This window comes from Lepus europaeus, chromosome 7 (genome assembly GCF_033115175.1).
Source record: "Lepus europaeus isolate LE1 chromosome 7, mLepTim1.pri, whole genome shotgun sequence".
NCBI lineage: Eukaryota > Metazoa > Chordata > Mammalia > Lagomorpha > Leporidae > Lepus > Lepus europaeus.
In genome coordinates this window covers 101,768,757-101,781,805 of record NC_084833.1, presented here as the reverse complement: position 1 = coordinate 101,781,805, position 13,049 = coordinate 101,768,757, and the positions used below count along the sequence as shown (strand labels likewise).

General features: G+C 57.0%; 1 protein-coding gene across 4 annotated transcripts in view; it reads right to left on the bottom strand.

The window, feature by feature from the left end:
• Positions 1-276: 276 nt before the first annotated feature.
• Positions 277-13,049, bottom strand: part of NCAM1 (neural cell adhesion molecule 1) — a 322,915-nt gene continuing 310,142 nt past the window's right edge. For 2 of the 4 annotated variants that reach the window (XM_062197024.1, XM_062197025.1), the window contains exons 16-18: positions 4,384-4,591; positions 3,480-3,596; positions 277-515 (exon numbers count right to left, since the gene is read on the bottom strand). In XM_062197024.1, coding sequence (XP_062053008.1) covers positions 395-515; positions 3,480-3,596; positions 4,384-4,591 — 446 coding nt within the window. In that variant the 3' untranslated portion in view covers positions 277-394. Of the gene's footprint in view, positions 516-1,682; positions 2,481-3,479; positions 3,597-4,383; positions 4,592-4,614; positions 11,212-13,049 lie in introns of those variants that run through there. The other 2 variants (XM_062197027.1, XM_062197026.1) reach the window with 2 other exon arrangements.

The following is a 13,049-nucleotide window of genomic DNA, read 5'->3' as shown; positions in this document are numbered from 1 at the left end:
TGGGTAACACCAAGTGTGGTCTTCCTGAACCTAGACTTTTTTCTTTCTTTTTCTGAGCTTCCTAGATTCTTAATTTGGGGTCCTTTTGTTTGATTTTTTAAATGGTTTCAGGGAACAGAGTGTCCTAGTTTGGCTGTGGGTTTAACCTTATTGTCTCATTTTCTTACAAGTGAGTGCGCAAGAAAGGGACCCTTTCTATAAACCTACAAAAAGGAGATCCCATATTTATCTGTTTTAGTTAATTTTTTAAAGGCAAAAGACACTAGAGGAATGAGGTGTGTGTGTGTGTGTGTGTGTGTGTGGTGTGCGCGCACGTGCGTGGGATGCAGGAATCGCTCCGGGGAAGCTGCTGTGCCGCGTCATGTTTTGCTCTCTGCTCCTGGCCGCTCGCCCATCATGCTTTGCTCTCGTTCTCCTTTGTCTGTGTGGCGTCGTTGGGGACCGTCTGGGCTTCGGCTGGCGCTGGCTTCGTTTCTGACTCCTGGCTCTCCGACTTGGCTTCCACAGGGCCCTTCCTGCAGAGAATCAGGAAAACAGCACCGCTGAGACGGTGGCTTGCACACACCTGCCCTCTGCCTGGGGTCTCCAACTTTGGATACACCTGTAGATCACCTGGGCTGCGTCCCCAGAACGGATCTGGATGTATTTTAGAAGCACCCAGGTGACTCTCATGTGTGGCCCGAGTGGAGAAACACCCAGAGAACGAGTCCTTTCCTGTTCCATGGGTGCCGGGGACTCTGCTTGTACTCGTGGCAGGAGAAGGGGCAGTGGAGGTCGCTGCCACCTCTGGGCCCTGACTAGGGCTGCAGTGCAGCTGGGCAGGCTGCACCTGAGGCACACAGCCGGCTCCTCTCGGACCTTCCCCTCCCCACCCGGCCCGGGCTCTGCGTCTCAGGGTGGAGCCTCCATGGCCTGCTGGCCACAGGGAAGCTGCATGGGCAGGGCTCTCAGAGTTCTGTTCCCTCTTGACACTGACCTGTGGCCTTCCTGGTGAGGTTGTTGGGCAGCCATAGAAGCTTCCAGAAAACCCCAGGTCTGGCCCTGTCTCCATGAGATTCAAGCCTAAGCTGGCACCACTGTATTCTGGCATTACACTGAAGAACACCAAAAGGCTGAAGGCTTTGTAGACCTGGTAGCTGAGAGGTGTGTGGGTGGCCTGGGTCATCCCTGCCACCCCAGGAGTGCGGTGGGGGGAAGGGTGGGCATCTCAGCAGGAGGTCACAGGACCTCTGGACCACACCCTCTCCCCCCCAGGCCCCGAGCCTGGGGGCTGCCTCTCTTCCTCCCGAGCGGCTGGGGCTCGGCCTGGCACTCGGTAGCACCTGACAGTGGCCCTGGTATAACTGAGAAGGGCACCTTGGCCTCCCTCGCTGCCTCCCCCTGCTATGCTCGGCAGGGGCCCGACCGCCAGGGCTCCCTAGGGTAAACCAGAAGCCGCTGCTCGGATGCTAAGGATGAAATGTAATTAACACGGCCTAATTAGTGAGCAGCGGCTGCTCTGCTGGCCGGGGCCCAGCTGCCTGCCCCGGACTCTGTCTGCCGGTCCCAGGCCCAGGGCTGACAGTGGCGTCAGAGTAGCCCCAGGGGAGGCTGCAGATGTCCGACCAGGAGGACACAGCACAGCACAGACACACACCACCACAGGACACACCCCGACGACAGCACACAGAGAGAGGCCGTACTCGGTCTTTGCTGGCGCAGGCGACACAGAGCTGTCTGCAGTGGAAGGAGCAAGCTCAGGGGCTTGTCCACTGGCCCCAGCGGCGGGAGCAGGAGAGCCCAGGGCTGCAAAAACATCCTTTGCAAGGTCAATATCTGGGGTCTTGAAGTTCCCTTCGTCCATTTTAAAGTCCTCGCCCTGGGAAGGGTTTGTGGCGCTGACGGAGGCAGCCTCGCTCTTCGGGCTAGCGGGGGCTGTGGCTGCCTCGGGCGGGCTCTTCGCGGCGCCGGGCTGGGTGGGCTCCGGGTCCGGGCCTTTGGTGCTGGGAGCCTCCTGCTTGGCCTGGGAGGCTTCTGTAGCAGGAGCAGCCGGGGCTGCCAGGGGACTGGCTGCACCAGTGGGGGCCGGCTTGCTGGCCGCAGGGGCCGTGGAGGCGTCCCCCACGCCGGTGGGGGCGCTGGGGCTGAGCACGGCCCCCTGGTTGGCCAGGACACTAGAGGACAAACTGCTCGCCGCGGGGGCTGAGGTTGGGGTGTCGCTCAGGTCAACGAGGGGGGCGACTTTGGGGGCCGAGGCCGGGGGAGGGGAGGCGGCCGAGACGCTGGGCCCCTTGGAAGGGGTGGCCTGGCCAGCGGGCACAGAGTTCGAGTCTGGCGCGGCTGTGGCCGGCGGGGCAAGACTGGAGGTCAGGGTGGTGGTTTCACTGGTGGGGCTGTTCTGAGCAGTGGCAAAGGTTTCGGTGATAGTGTCAGAGTTAGTGGTGACGGTGGTGACAGAAGGCAGCATGTCCTCGACAGTGGCTGTGGTATCGGCAGGCAGCCTGTGGGGAGGACAGGAAGTAGAAGAGAATAGACAATGAGGCGGAGACTGACAGAGAGGCCGGGAGGAGGGCTGGAGCCGAGCAGAGGGGGCCGTGGGTGGGCATGCGGTGATGCACAGGCGCGGACGCAGCCCCACAGAGAGACAAGGACGCCGAGAGGAAGCACACGCCCAGGCGGGCAGAAGAGGACACGGGGAGACGACAGAGAACGTGGCGGTCGCAAAGGGCCCGGCCAGCCCTTCCTCCTGCTGCTGTCCCTCCAGCTCGCTGCAGCGGGCTCCCTTCCTCACACACCTGCTGGGGCCTTCGGATCCCCGCCCAGAGCTCCACTGAACAAGAGCCAGGCCTCGGTTCAGTGTCCGCCTGCACTGGGTGCCACGGGACCTGGGCCAGCCACCGTGCAGGGCCCCAGGGGACAGGGATGGGGACAGGCAGGAATAAGGCAGAGCATGAGTGCCCCAAAGGGCTCCTAGAAGCCACAGGTTCCGTGGTCCCGTGAGATGCCATTCCCTTCAAACCCACAGGTGCACGTCACAGCCACGGCTGGTCAAGGTCACTGAGGGTACCCAGGCTTCCAGTAACAATACAGCTGGGGAGCTGTTCTGCATCACCAATTTCCCTCACTCTTTTAGGCAGAAAACCAAAAAAATCCTAGCAATCTAAGACATCCTATACAGAACCTGCCTAGCCTCTCTCCACGAGCAGTTCCCAGAGTATGCGTATAGTCTGGAACAGGGTCTCGGGTTCCCTACTCGGGCAAGAGGCCCTGCAGGGGCACCCATGCAGCCACCCTCAATGGAACCAAGAGTGCCTTCTCTCTAAGGAGAGAGGGGGCCAGGCATCTCCTAGCCACGTGGGTCTTCCAGCCTAGGGTTCCAGGGTCCTGGCCTGCACTGTGGGACTCCGGACTGAGGACGGGGAGCAAGGAGCGTGGGGCAGGGTGAGGAGGTGGGTGTGGGGCTCTGGAGAGGAGGTGCCAGCCCCGCCCTGCCCACGTACTCGGGCTCCGTCAGCGGCGTGGTCTCATTGGGCTCTGTGTGTTTCCCACCATCATGGTTTGGGGTCCGCTCCTCCTCGGTTCGAACCTCCACGATGGGCTCCTTGGACTCGTCTTTCCTGCAGAGAGAGTTCTGGGGGTTACATTCCAGGGAAACAGCGTCGCCTCAGGGGCCCCAGGCAAGACGGGCTTCTAGAGCCGGGCACCAGAATCTGTCTCGGTGCCACCTGGGCTAGCGGTGTGACCTAGAGTCTCTGATCTGCCCACTGCCGCATCAGTGCCTTCATTGGGGAAATGGGGCAAGGACCAGTTCCTACCTCTCCTGGTAGGACTTTGTGCAGTCCTCCCGTAGATGTGTATTCCGGCAGTGTCTGCCATGCGTGGGGTGCTAAAACACTTATCTCCTTCTGCCCTCCTTTCCGGCTGGCTGCAGGTCAGCCCTACCCAGCCAGTCTTCCAAGGCGCCCACTAACTGGCTCGCCAGCTGCTGCTGGAGGGGACAGCATCTCGATTGTCAGCTCTGCAAGGACAGGACTTTTGGCTCATTTTGTTTCCCGTTGTGCGGGAGAGCCTGGATAAATATTTGTTGAGTGGTGTACGAGTGAGTGACTACACGGAGGAATGGAAGCAAGGCAAGTGTGTGCCTGAGACACCTGCTCCTCCGCTGTAGCTCCGTGCAGGGTCAGCTCTGACAATTCCCCTTATCTTCATGGACGCGGGGAGAGATTTGAAAATACCAGATCTGGGGCTGGGCCTCCCAATCTACTTTGCAAATAGGCAATGCTTCCCTCCACCAAAGGTGCAGTTGAAGGGAAGGCCACCCCCCCCGGTGCAGTGGGTGCTCAGAGTGGGGACAGCTACCAGGGCTCTAGGCCAGGGCCCAGGGGAGTGGGGGTCTGCACTCACGAGAAGGCGGCTTTGCCCTCCTCCATGTCCTTGCCCTTGGCTCCAGGCCCAGCTTTCCCACACAGGTTGACGGCGATACACATCAGCAGGCCACACTTGTTCAGGAAGTAGCAGGTGATGTCCACAACCACCAGGAGCAGGACAAAGATGACAATGAGGATGCCTACGATGGCGCCGGTGCTCAGGCCTGAGGTGGGGCTGCCGTTGGCTTACGTAAGAGAGAGAGGGGGCTGGTGGTTAATAGGTGGAGACATGGAAACCCTGGACCCTACAAAGCAATAGCCCTTGGGGTTGGGGTTGGGCCCACAGGACAGAGCCAGGGTGTTCATGTCCAGAGGGACACCTTCCCTGGGACCTTCCTACACCCTGGTGTTGAGACAACAGGGTCTCTCTACATCTTGAGGGAGAGATGACAATCTAATGTCACAGACTTAGGGACAGGGTCATGAGCCTTCCCCAGAGCCACCCTCTGCAGGCCTCCCATGAGTCCTGGGAGCAGGCTGGGACACGGGATGAAGCAGCTGGGGGGTGTGGCTGTCTCCTCCACAGCAGGTGAATAGCTTCTCAGGTGGTGCTCACTAGGTTCAGGCTGGGCTGTGGCTCCCAACAGCAGTCTGGGACAAGGCAGAGGAGGGCTCCAGGCCGTCCTCAGGGACATCAGCCACCAGCCACCTCTACTTCCTCCCTGCCCTGCCTGAGGAATGGCTCCAGAGGACCTCATTCTTCCTGGTTCACCCTCCTGCACGGTACCCGGGAGGATGAACAAAGTCCACCTGGCTCTGGAGACGTGGAAGCTGCCCAGGCCTGGAGGGCATGGTGACCCGTCTGGGAATACTCACCGTCTGGGAGCTCCGGCACGCTTGGCTCAGACTTCGGGGAAACCCGCAGACTCACCAGAGATGCACACTCCCAGACGGGCATGCTTACACGCAGAGCAAGCATCCGCACACACACAGACACTCGTTCTCACAGTCAGTCCAGCAGCACCCAGCACCCTGGTTCTGGCTGGACGCATCAGCCCCTGAGACTAACTCCCTTGGTGTCTGTCTGCAGAGCCCTCCAGGGCCCGAGGCTATTGGTGCTGTCCCGGAAGGGCAGGGGCTCAGTGCTTGGGGGCCCCGGGAGCCGTGAGGGTGGACCGGCTGACCTTGGTGGGTTCTACACGGCTGGGAGACAAGTGGTTGTGCTGCAGGAAGCAAGAGCCCATGAGCAACTCTGCTGATCGGTGAGTGTGGATGCAGCGACTCCAGGCCACTCCATGTTTAGGGGTGGGGAAAGGCCTTGCAACCATGTGGCCTGGCCCTGTCAGGGGAACTGCTGGCAGGACCCAAAATTCAATACATCTACGTGGCAGGCTAATTTTTTAAAGTTGATAATTTTGTATAGGCTGTGAATGATGTTATAAATATTCTAATGGCCCTTAGCAGAACAAAGGTTCCCCCTCCCTGGTCGAAGGACATGGACACGGAACTAACAGCCTCACTCCACCAAGCAGACCTTGTCTGAAGCTTCCTAGGCTCTCAGGGCTCCCTGGTACCAATCAGCTCAGTGCACTGGGGGTGGGGACTGTGGCCAGTGCTACCCGGAGCTTGGCCCCACCTAACTCTGTGCTTTGCTGAGCTCCAGGCCAGGCCCAGGGGCCCTCTAGCCACAAGTCACATGGATCATGGACGTGGCCCAGGGGATCCAGCGACTGTCTGTCTCATTGTTGGGGGGCTCCCCTCACTGCCCCAGGGATCTCTGCCCAGGCACTGTGGTGCTTCCCTAGCGACAGGCCCACCCACTGATCCTCATTTCAAACTTCAGTTTAGGGTACAGGGTGCAAGCCCAGCATGGCCAACAGGATCGCATTCCCCTTAATAAGGAAGGCATTTCAGTCTTGGGTTTGCTCTCCAGCCCATGATGCTGGGCGCAGAGCCTCTGTATCTGACGAGCGTGGCATGTCTGTTTCCTCAAGTGGGGATCGGAAGCAGGCTTTTTTATTTTGGTAGTGGTGGTGGAGGCGATACGTCTGTGCTTTTTGGTTTGTGTTTGATTCAGTGGCACCAAGTCTGCATTCTGAGGTTTATGCGTGAAGGTGAGAATGCGGGACTAATCACAGGTCTAAAGAGGAGAAGCAACTGCTGAAAAGCCGCTCTCTGTGCCCAAGAGGATGGCAGCTGGGGCAGTGTTTGCTCTGTGCTCATCAGACCCAGCCTGGAGGCCCACACTTGCTCTGAGCACAGACAGGAGGATGAGAAGACTCTGAACTGCGCCATAAGCCAAGAGCAGGGCAGTGGTCTCCCCTTTGATTTGCTATGAAATCCAAAGTCTTTCTCCTGGCCTGTACATGCTGGGGACTCTGCTAACCCCTCGGACCACGGTGACTCATGGTGCAAACCCGGATGGGTGGTGAACACACAGCCTGTGCCCACCCAGGACTGGGCTCCTTCCTCGGTGGCTCTTTGTCATCCTGCAGCCCTCTCGGAGAGGCATCCCCCAGGAGGAACCTCTCCCCCAAGTCTCCCACACCCCCTCGTTTTCTCCTCTTCTTACACTGCCTGCTGTCTTCCATGCATTCACAGCCCATTCTCTCTGCAGGGGCCCTGCCTTTCTGTCTCCCCAGCATCTAGAATGGACCTTAACTCATAGAAAATGCTCCGAGACTACTTGCTGCACACATGAATGAGTATTTCCCATGGGGATGAGAAGGCCGCTTCGTAATTTAAAGGTGTGTCATGAGAAGACAGAAGCATCTAACTGGGCATGGCACCAGTGGCTGGCAACAAGGGGCCCAGGGACAGGGTGCAGCTCCACTGAGACAGGACGAGCTGTTCAAGCACAGCGTGGGAGCTGACTTCCCTGTTGCTGGAGGCCTTCGAGCTGGGGCTGAGCCTAGGGGAGGCTTCAACCACAGAGCCTGGCTCTCCAGGTCAGTATTCTACAGATCTTGGCACAGCTATAGATTCCCTAGTGCCAGTGTCCTCCGTGGTGTGCACCAAGGTTTTTGCCTGGAAGACTAAAATGCTCGCTCAGTCCCATCTTTAGTCATGGATTCTAGAGCTTTTGTTTTTGCATGAAAAAGAAATACCTTACAACTCATGGATTTTTGCACCTGCAGTGGACTTTCTGGGGTGCCTTATTACAGATCCAGCATCTGGGGCTTCCCATTGCCATGGAATCAAGATCGCTGGGCTCAGGTTCCACATCAGGATTGGAACAAGCAAGCCCAGGGATCCATAGGAGAACCAACCCTCCTGGGTTCTCCCTCCCCTGCACCACAGTGTATTGTAGCTGGCCGGTGATCCGCACCCAACTGTGAACTGTACCATCTTGCCCTGATGAGCCGGATGTATTGCGAGAGAAGATACTCTCCCCCTCCAAAAAAGGGGTGACCCCGACCACCACTGACTGCCCAGAGTCTAGACATCTGGAGCAAGCAAGGCTCTTCTCAAGCTGGCGGGAGAAGGCTTGCCGTTTTCCCGAGAAGAATCCATAACAGGGCATGCCATGGTACAGAGAAAAGGGTATCCAAGGTAAGGCAACGTTCATTCCCTCTTGCGAATGTTACAGAACTGCTTAGTCCAGGAAAGCCAGAGGACCGACTGTCTCCTGAGTCTTGGCTAACATCCCGCAGAAGGAAAAATAAAGCCCCTTCCATGGCGTGTGTGTGACCCTCCCCCTGACCTCCCCTTGCTCACACATCCATGCATCTCGCACACAAAGAAGGCTTCCTGGGAGAGCTTCCTCCAAACCTCAGAGGTCACAGCCACCCTGGGGGTGAGAGTACAGGGCTGGGCTGTCTCCTGTGTTTCCTGGCTTGAGAGAGGAACTAGCACTCAAGAGGGAACTGGCTGGCCCCCAGATGAGACCCGCATATGTCCACTTCCTCAACTTTCAGATAGGACCAAGGGCTTGCATTTTAGATGCCCAACGGGCCGGAGTCACTGTCCTACAGGAGCCTGGAGCAGAAGTTCCCTTCCCACTCTTTCCTCCCCGATCCGACTGTCAGATTCTCAGAACTGTCGCGAGGGGGTTCTGGTTTATTCATAAACCTTTCCATGCACGCTTGCTCCTCCCTAGAATCAGCTCAACAGACAGCTGATGGCAGGGGCTTGCAGGACATGTCTAAGTGTGATGACAAGCAGCACACAGGTCCCTAAAACCTTCTCGGATTTTCTCAATGGCAAGATCACTCTCTGCAGCCTCCGTGAGGGCAGGAAGGAAACCTTGCTACAGAGTCGTGCATCTGATGTCTGAAAACGTGCCCCTGTTTCCATGGAGACAACCCTCCCCAGTCTGCAAGGGCAACCCCCCCCAAGCTGGACTCTTGGCTGACTCCCAGGGAAGCTTTAGGAAGGGAGTCTGTTTCTTTGGGCTAGCGCTGCATTCGCCAAGCTAGACAGGTGAGGTCTCTCTGGGTTATCAGACAGCCAGGCACGTGGAGGTAGAGGGAAGGGGCATTGGAAACTTTGTTGGACACACAACTACCAAATAAAATCCAAACACGCTGGTGAGTTCACATGAACTGTTATTCTCTTTAATAATGCAAAGATGTCAACTTCATAAAGGCCTCGCTGATTATCTACACAACGTTAGCATTCTTGTTAGTAGAAAAACGTGATCCAAACCTGCTATATAAATATGCCCCCCACCCCGAAAAAAAAAAAACAAGCAGAGGAACCCTATGGTGTGTGGCCTGTGGATAGCTCTATGGAGCGTGGGAAGGGCGCAGAGCAAGGTGGGAGGTGCTCACTCCTGCAGGGTGTGCCACAGGCTTCACCGGGAACCCATGGTGCAGTGGGGGCTGGGGTGTACCTATGCTGTCTCCCAGAGGGAGACACAGCCATAGGCCTGTCTGAGTGAATGGGCCCATTGCAATAACCTCCAAGTCGCCCCAGCTCAGGTCTGCCTGGCCCCTGGATGTGCTGAGGGGACAGGGTCCACGCCAGGTCGCTGCATACTTAGGGCCACATCAACCAAGGGTCCCTTCAGAGACCCTGACCCTGTCTCTCCCCTGTGGGTGAACCTGGGACCAGGGTGAGGCAGAACCCTGAGCCGGTCCCCTAGGGTGAGTACACATGCCCAAGACAACCACAGCAGTGGGGAGGACCATGGTGGGGGCCTCTTCTGCCTTCCCTGGCGCTCTCCCACCCTGCCCTGTGATTCTCATACTGGGCCCTGCAGGCGCAGCTTCCTCTCCCTGGCTGTATCTGTTGCCCTGGGGAGAAGCATGGTCAGGGAGTCCGGGGAGAGGCCTGTGGCGGGGGCGAGGGGCACTCGCCCGTGGGAGCTGCTGAGCTGCGAGTAGCCCCTGTGGCTGCATGTGAGCCTGCACACTGAACGCCGGGGACACGGGCCTGTGCCAGCACAGCTAGGGGCCATGAGGATCCCCAAAGGGAAAGGCCAGTCTTTGAACATTAACAAACAACAACAGAAAACACACACACACATACACACAAAGAACCAAAAGGAACAAAAATCAAACTGGCATGGAGACACTCAGCGATGAGATGTGTAGGATGACAGGGGACCACAGTGACCGGAGGGAGCCTTTATTCAGGAGCAGGCCCAGCCCCAAGTACACATATCCAGAGCGGGATCCGGCCCTGGGTCTCTGCAGGACCTTCAAGCACACCCACTGCCTCTCCTGCGTGGGTCCCCAACAGCAGGCTGAAGCCAGGGAGCACTTGGCTTTTCAGGAGTGTTTTAACAGTGTCACCAACCCAAGTGCCCAACAGAGCAGCTGGGACATTCAGGAGGTGCAGGCAGGCTGACTCGGCCCCCGTGTGCTGGCCCTCTGGGGCTGGGCTGTCCGGATGGCCAATCCCTCCCCTGCCACGCATCTGGGCATGGACAGGACTCACGCCTGGCTCACAGGGGACAGTTCCAGCCTGCCTGGAGGACTGACAACATACAGCGATTACACAGGTCCCAGTTGGACCACAACGCCCAGGACATGGAGCCTCTGTGCTGATCTGTGACATGCTGTCCCCGCAGCAGGGGATGCAGCCCGACCTGGGGACAAGCCCCTTTCAAAACTGACCCGTGCTGGGCCCATCATGGCTCGACCCTGTTCACAGAGCCGGCACAAGGAGCTGGCTATGCTACCAGGATCAGAGCATCTCGCAGAGTGTTTCATTAGCCCCAGAAAATCCCAGCAAATGCAACACTTTCCTCGGGCGTGGGCTTCGGGGCACTTCATCTTTGCCTGTCATGCCAGCGAAGTGCTCAAACGAATCACTACAGTCTGACTCTCTCCACGCGGGCACTTCAGTATTTAAAGGCAAGCTAAGCCAACTACCTATTGAAGGGAGGGGGAAGAGCAGCAGAGAGTTAGAGTGGGGGGACATGAGTGATTTTAACAATTTGATGCAAGCTTTATAAGGTACTTAAGAGTTCTTCCTCTGCTACATTTTAGGCATGAACAAAAAAATGCAACAAGCAGCAGATATGCAGAAACTTCTCTGTAAACCTAGTATTATGCTTTTTCTTTGTTTAAAAAATAGTATTTAAAGAAAGAGCTCTGAAATTTTGAACTGCCATGAAAAAGGGGGCGAACTCCTTCCGAAGTGGCACGAAGGTATCTGTGGATGGCAAAATGTCTGGAGGTAAAGCTTTTTCCAATTGCAAAACCTTCCTCTTCCACACAGAGGGCTTGCTCAGTGGCCAGTGAGTGCCCGTGGTGGTCCTGACAGGTTCATCCAAAGGGGGTACTGATCATTTTCATAGGAACTGGGCTTTTAAGCAAATTTTTGTGTTCAAGTTCCTAACAGAGCAAGACAAGAGTCACTGCAGAGAGCAGCAAGGAGACAAAAGTGTAGGACGCGGAATTCCCTCCCAGCGTGGCTGCGGGGCCAAGCAGTGGGGCCCCAGAGAGAACATGGTTGTTTACAAACATAGGTGGCAGTGGGGATGTCCCAGTGACGTCCAAGGTGGCAAGTGTGACAACAGACACAGGAAGGGGAGGGGGAGAGAAGGAGAGAGGGGGTAGAGACAGAAACAGAGAAAAAAAAAATAGATAAAAAGAAAAAAAATTAGGTCAAATATAGAAAACACAGGAATCCAAGGTTAATTCAACTTAGTCAATTAAACCAACACAGGTTAGAGAGGGGTTCAGTGCGGTCTCAATACCAAAGGCCAGTTCAGAAGCTTAGCAATGCCAGAAGCAGCACAGCGGGGTTAACTCTGGGGCTAGGGGTCAGCGAGCAAATGAAATTAAAGTGAGAGAACGGGAGCCTCCACAGTAAGACACAGGAGTTGGATTAGGAGCATGTTACCTTTGGCTAAGTGAGGTCTCTTAGATGCGGTCAACGAGTGTGGTCTTCTAGCGTCTAGCATTTTTGCCCGTGGTGGTAGAGATGCATTGGATGGCTACACTAGGCTGTGCTCAGGACAGCGCATGGCCTGCGTGGAGATGCCGCTGACTTGCTTCCACTGGACAAGTCCCTGTCATCGGGCTGTTCGTGTGTCCAGTCCCGCACCCCTCTCCTCCTGCCACCGTCCTGACCACAGAGTGCAGCCACACTCATCTGTCTCGTAACTCAGAGAGCTTTTCCTCTTGGATCCCAACACGATGGCCAGGAAAGCCCAACCAAGCATGGAGCCACAGCCTTCTGAGACCTGAGTGTGGAGCCACGGAGCCCACTGTGGGCGAGGCAAGCGATCCCCCCTACCCTCTCTAGCTTTAGTGGGCACCTGGGCGATTCTCATAACTGTGATGTCTCCAGCTGCCACGACTCTGGAGGACAAGGCCTCCCCAGAATTTCTGACTTGGACAGCCAAACCCCACAAGCTGATGCAGCACACCTGAGCCACCTGCCTTTAGCCCAGGGAACAACAAGGAGTTGACTTTGCGGTAAAGGGCTTACTTAGCCCCATATTTCCCCACCTCCTAGGCGTCCCACAGAGATCTGCTCACTCACTCTGGACTGTTGATTTTAAGGACGAACTGACCAAGGAGTGCAAAGGAAGAAAGGGCACTTCAGCTGGGCTATCTCCATGGAGACAGCCTGCTAGGCAGCAATTAGGACACTTCCTGCAGCCACACCCACATGCCTCACCTTCAGCACCAACCATCTGACCAGCGCCTGGGGAGACAGCCCCACCCCAGCATCCCTGCCCTAGGAGCCTTCCTGACAAAGGACACTTCTGGTCCACAGCTGAGGACTCACCTGTCAACTCGCTGGAGGCCCCACACGTCTCTCCTACAACACACACACACACACACACACTCACCACCAACCGCTGGTGTCTCTCACAGCTGCACACACAGGTGGCCCACGCCCTGTCTGGCCTGTCTCCTTCTGGGAGGGACAATTGTGACAACTGATCTGAGAACTGGGGAGCACTACAGACAGGGTAGGCCCATCTGCCTTCCACGGTTGGCCATGGCAGGGAGGCTAAGGGGGCCCCTCCAACAAGCAGCTATATGATCCATGGCCACCTCTCCTGCCTGTGGTTAGCATTCAGCTGCACTAGAAGAGCAGAGAGTGGTGTTGAAGAGTTCTCTGCGAGACTGGGGCCGTGAGGAGCCTGGCTGACAGCGGCCAGGTAGCTGGCCCAGACTGTAGAGCTCTCACTTTATTCCCACACCTGAGTTGGTCCTGGATCCCTAGAGACGGATCTGCATCTCCCAGCAGATCCGCTGCCATCATGGTCTTTAGCAGACGGACTGCCTTTCCTTG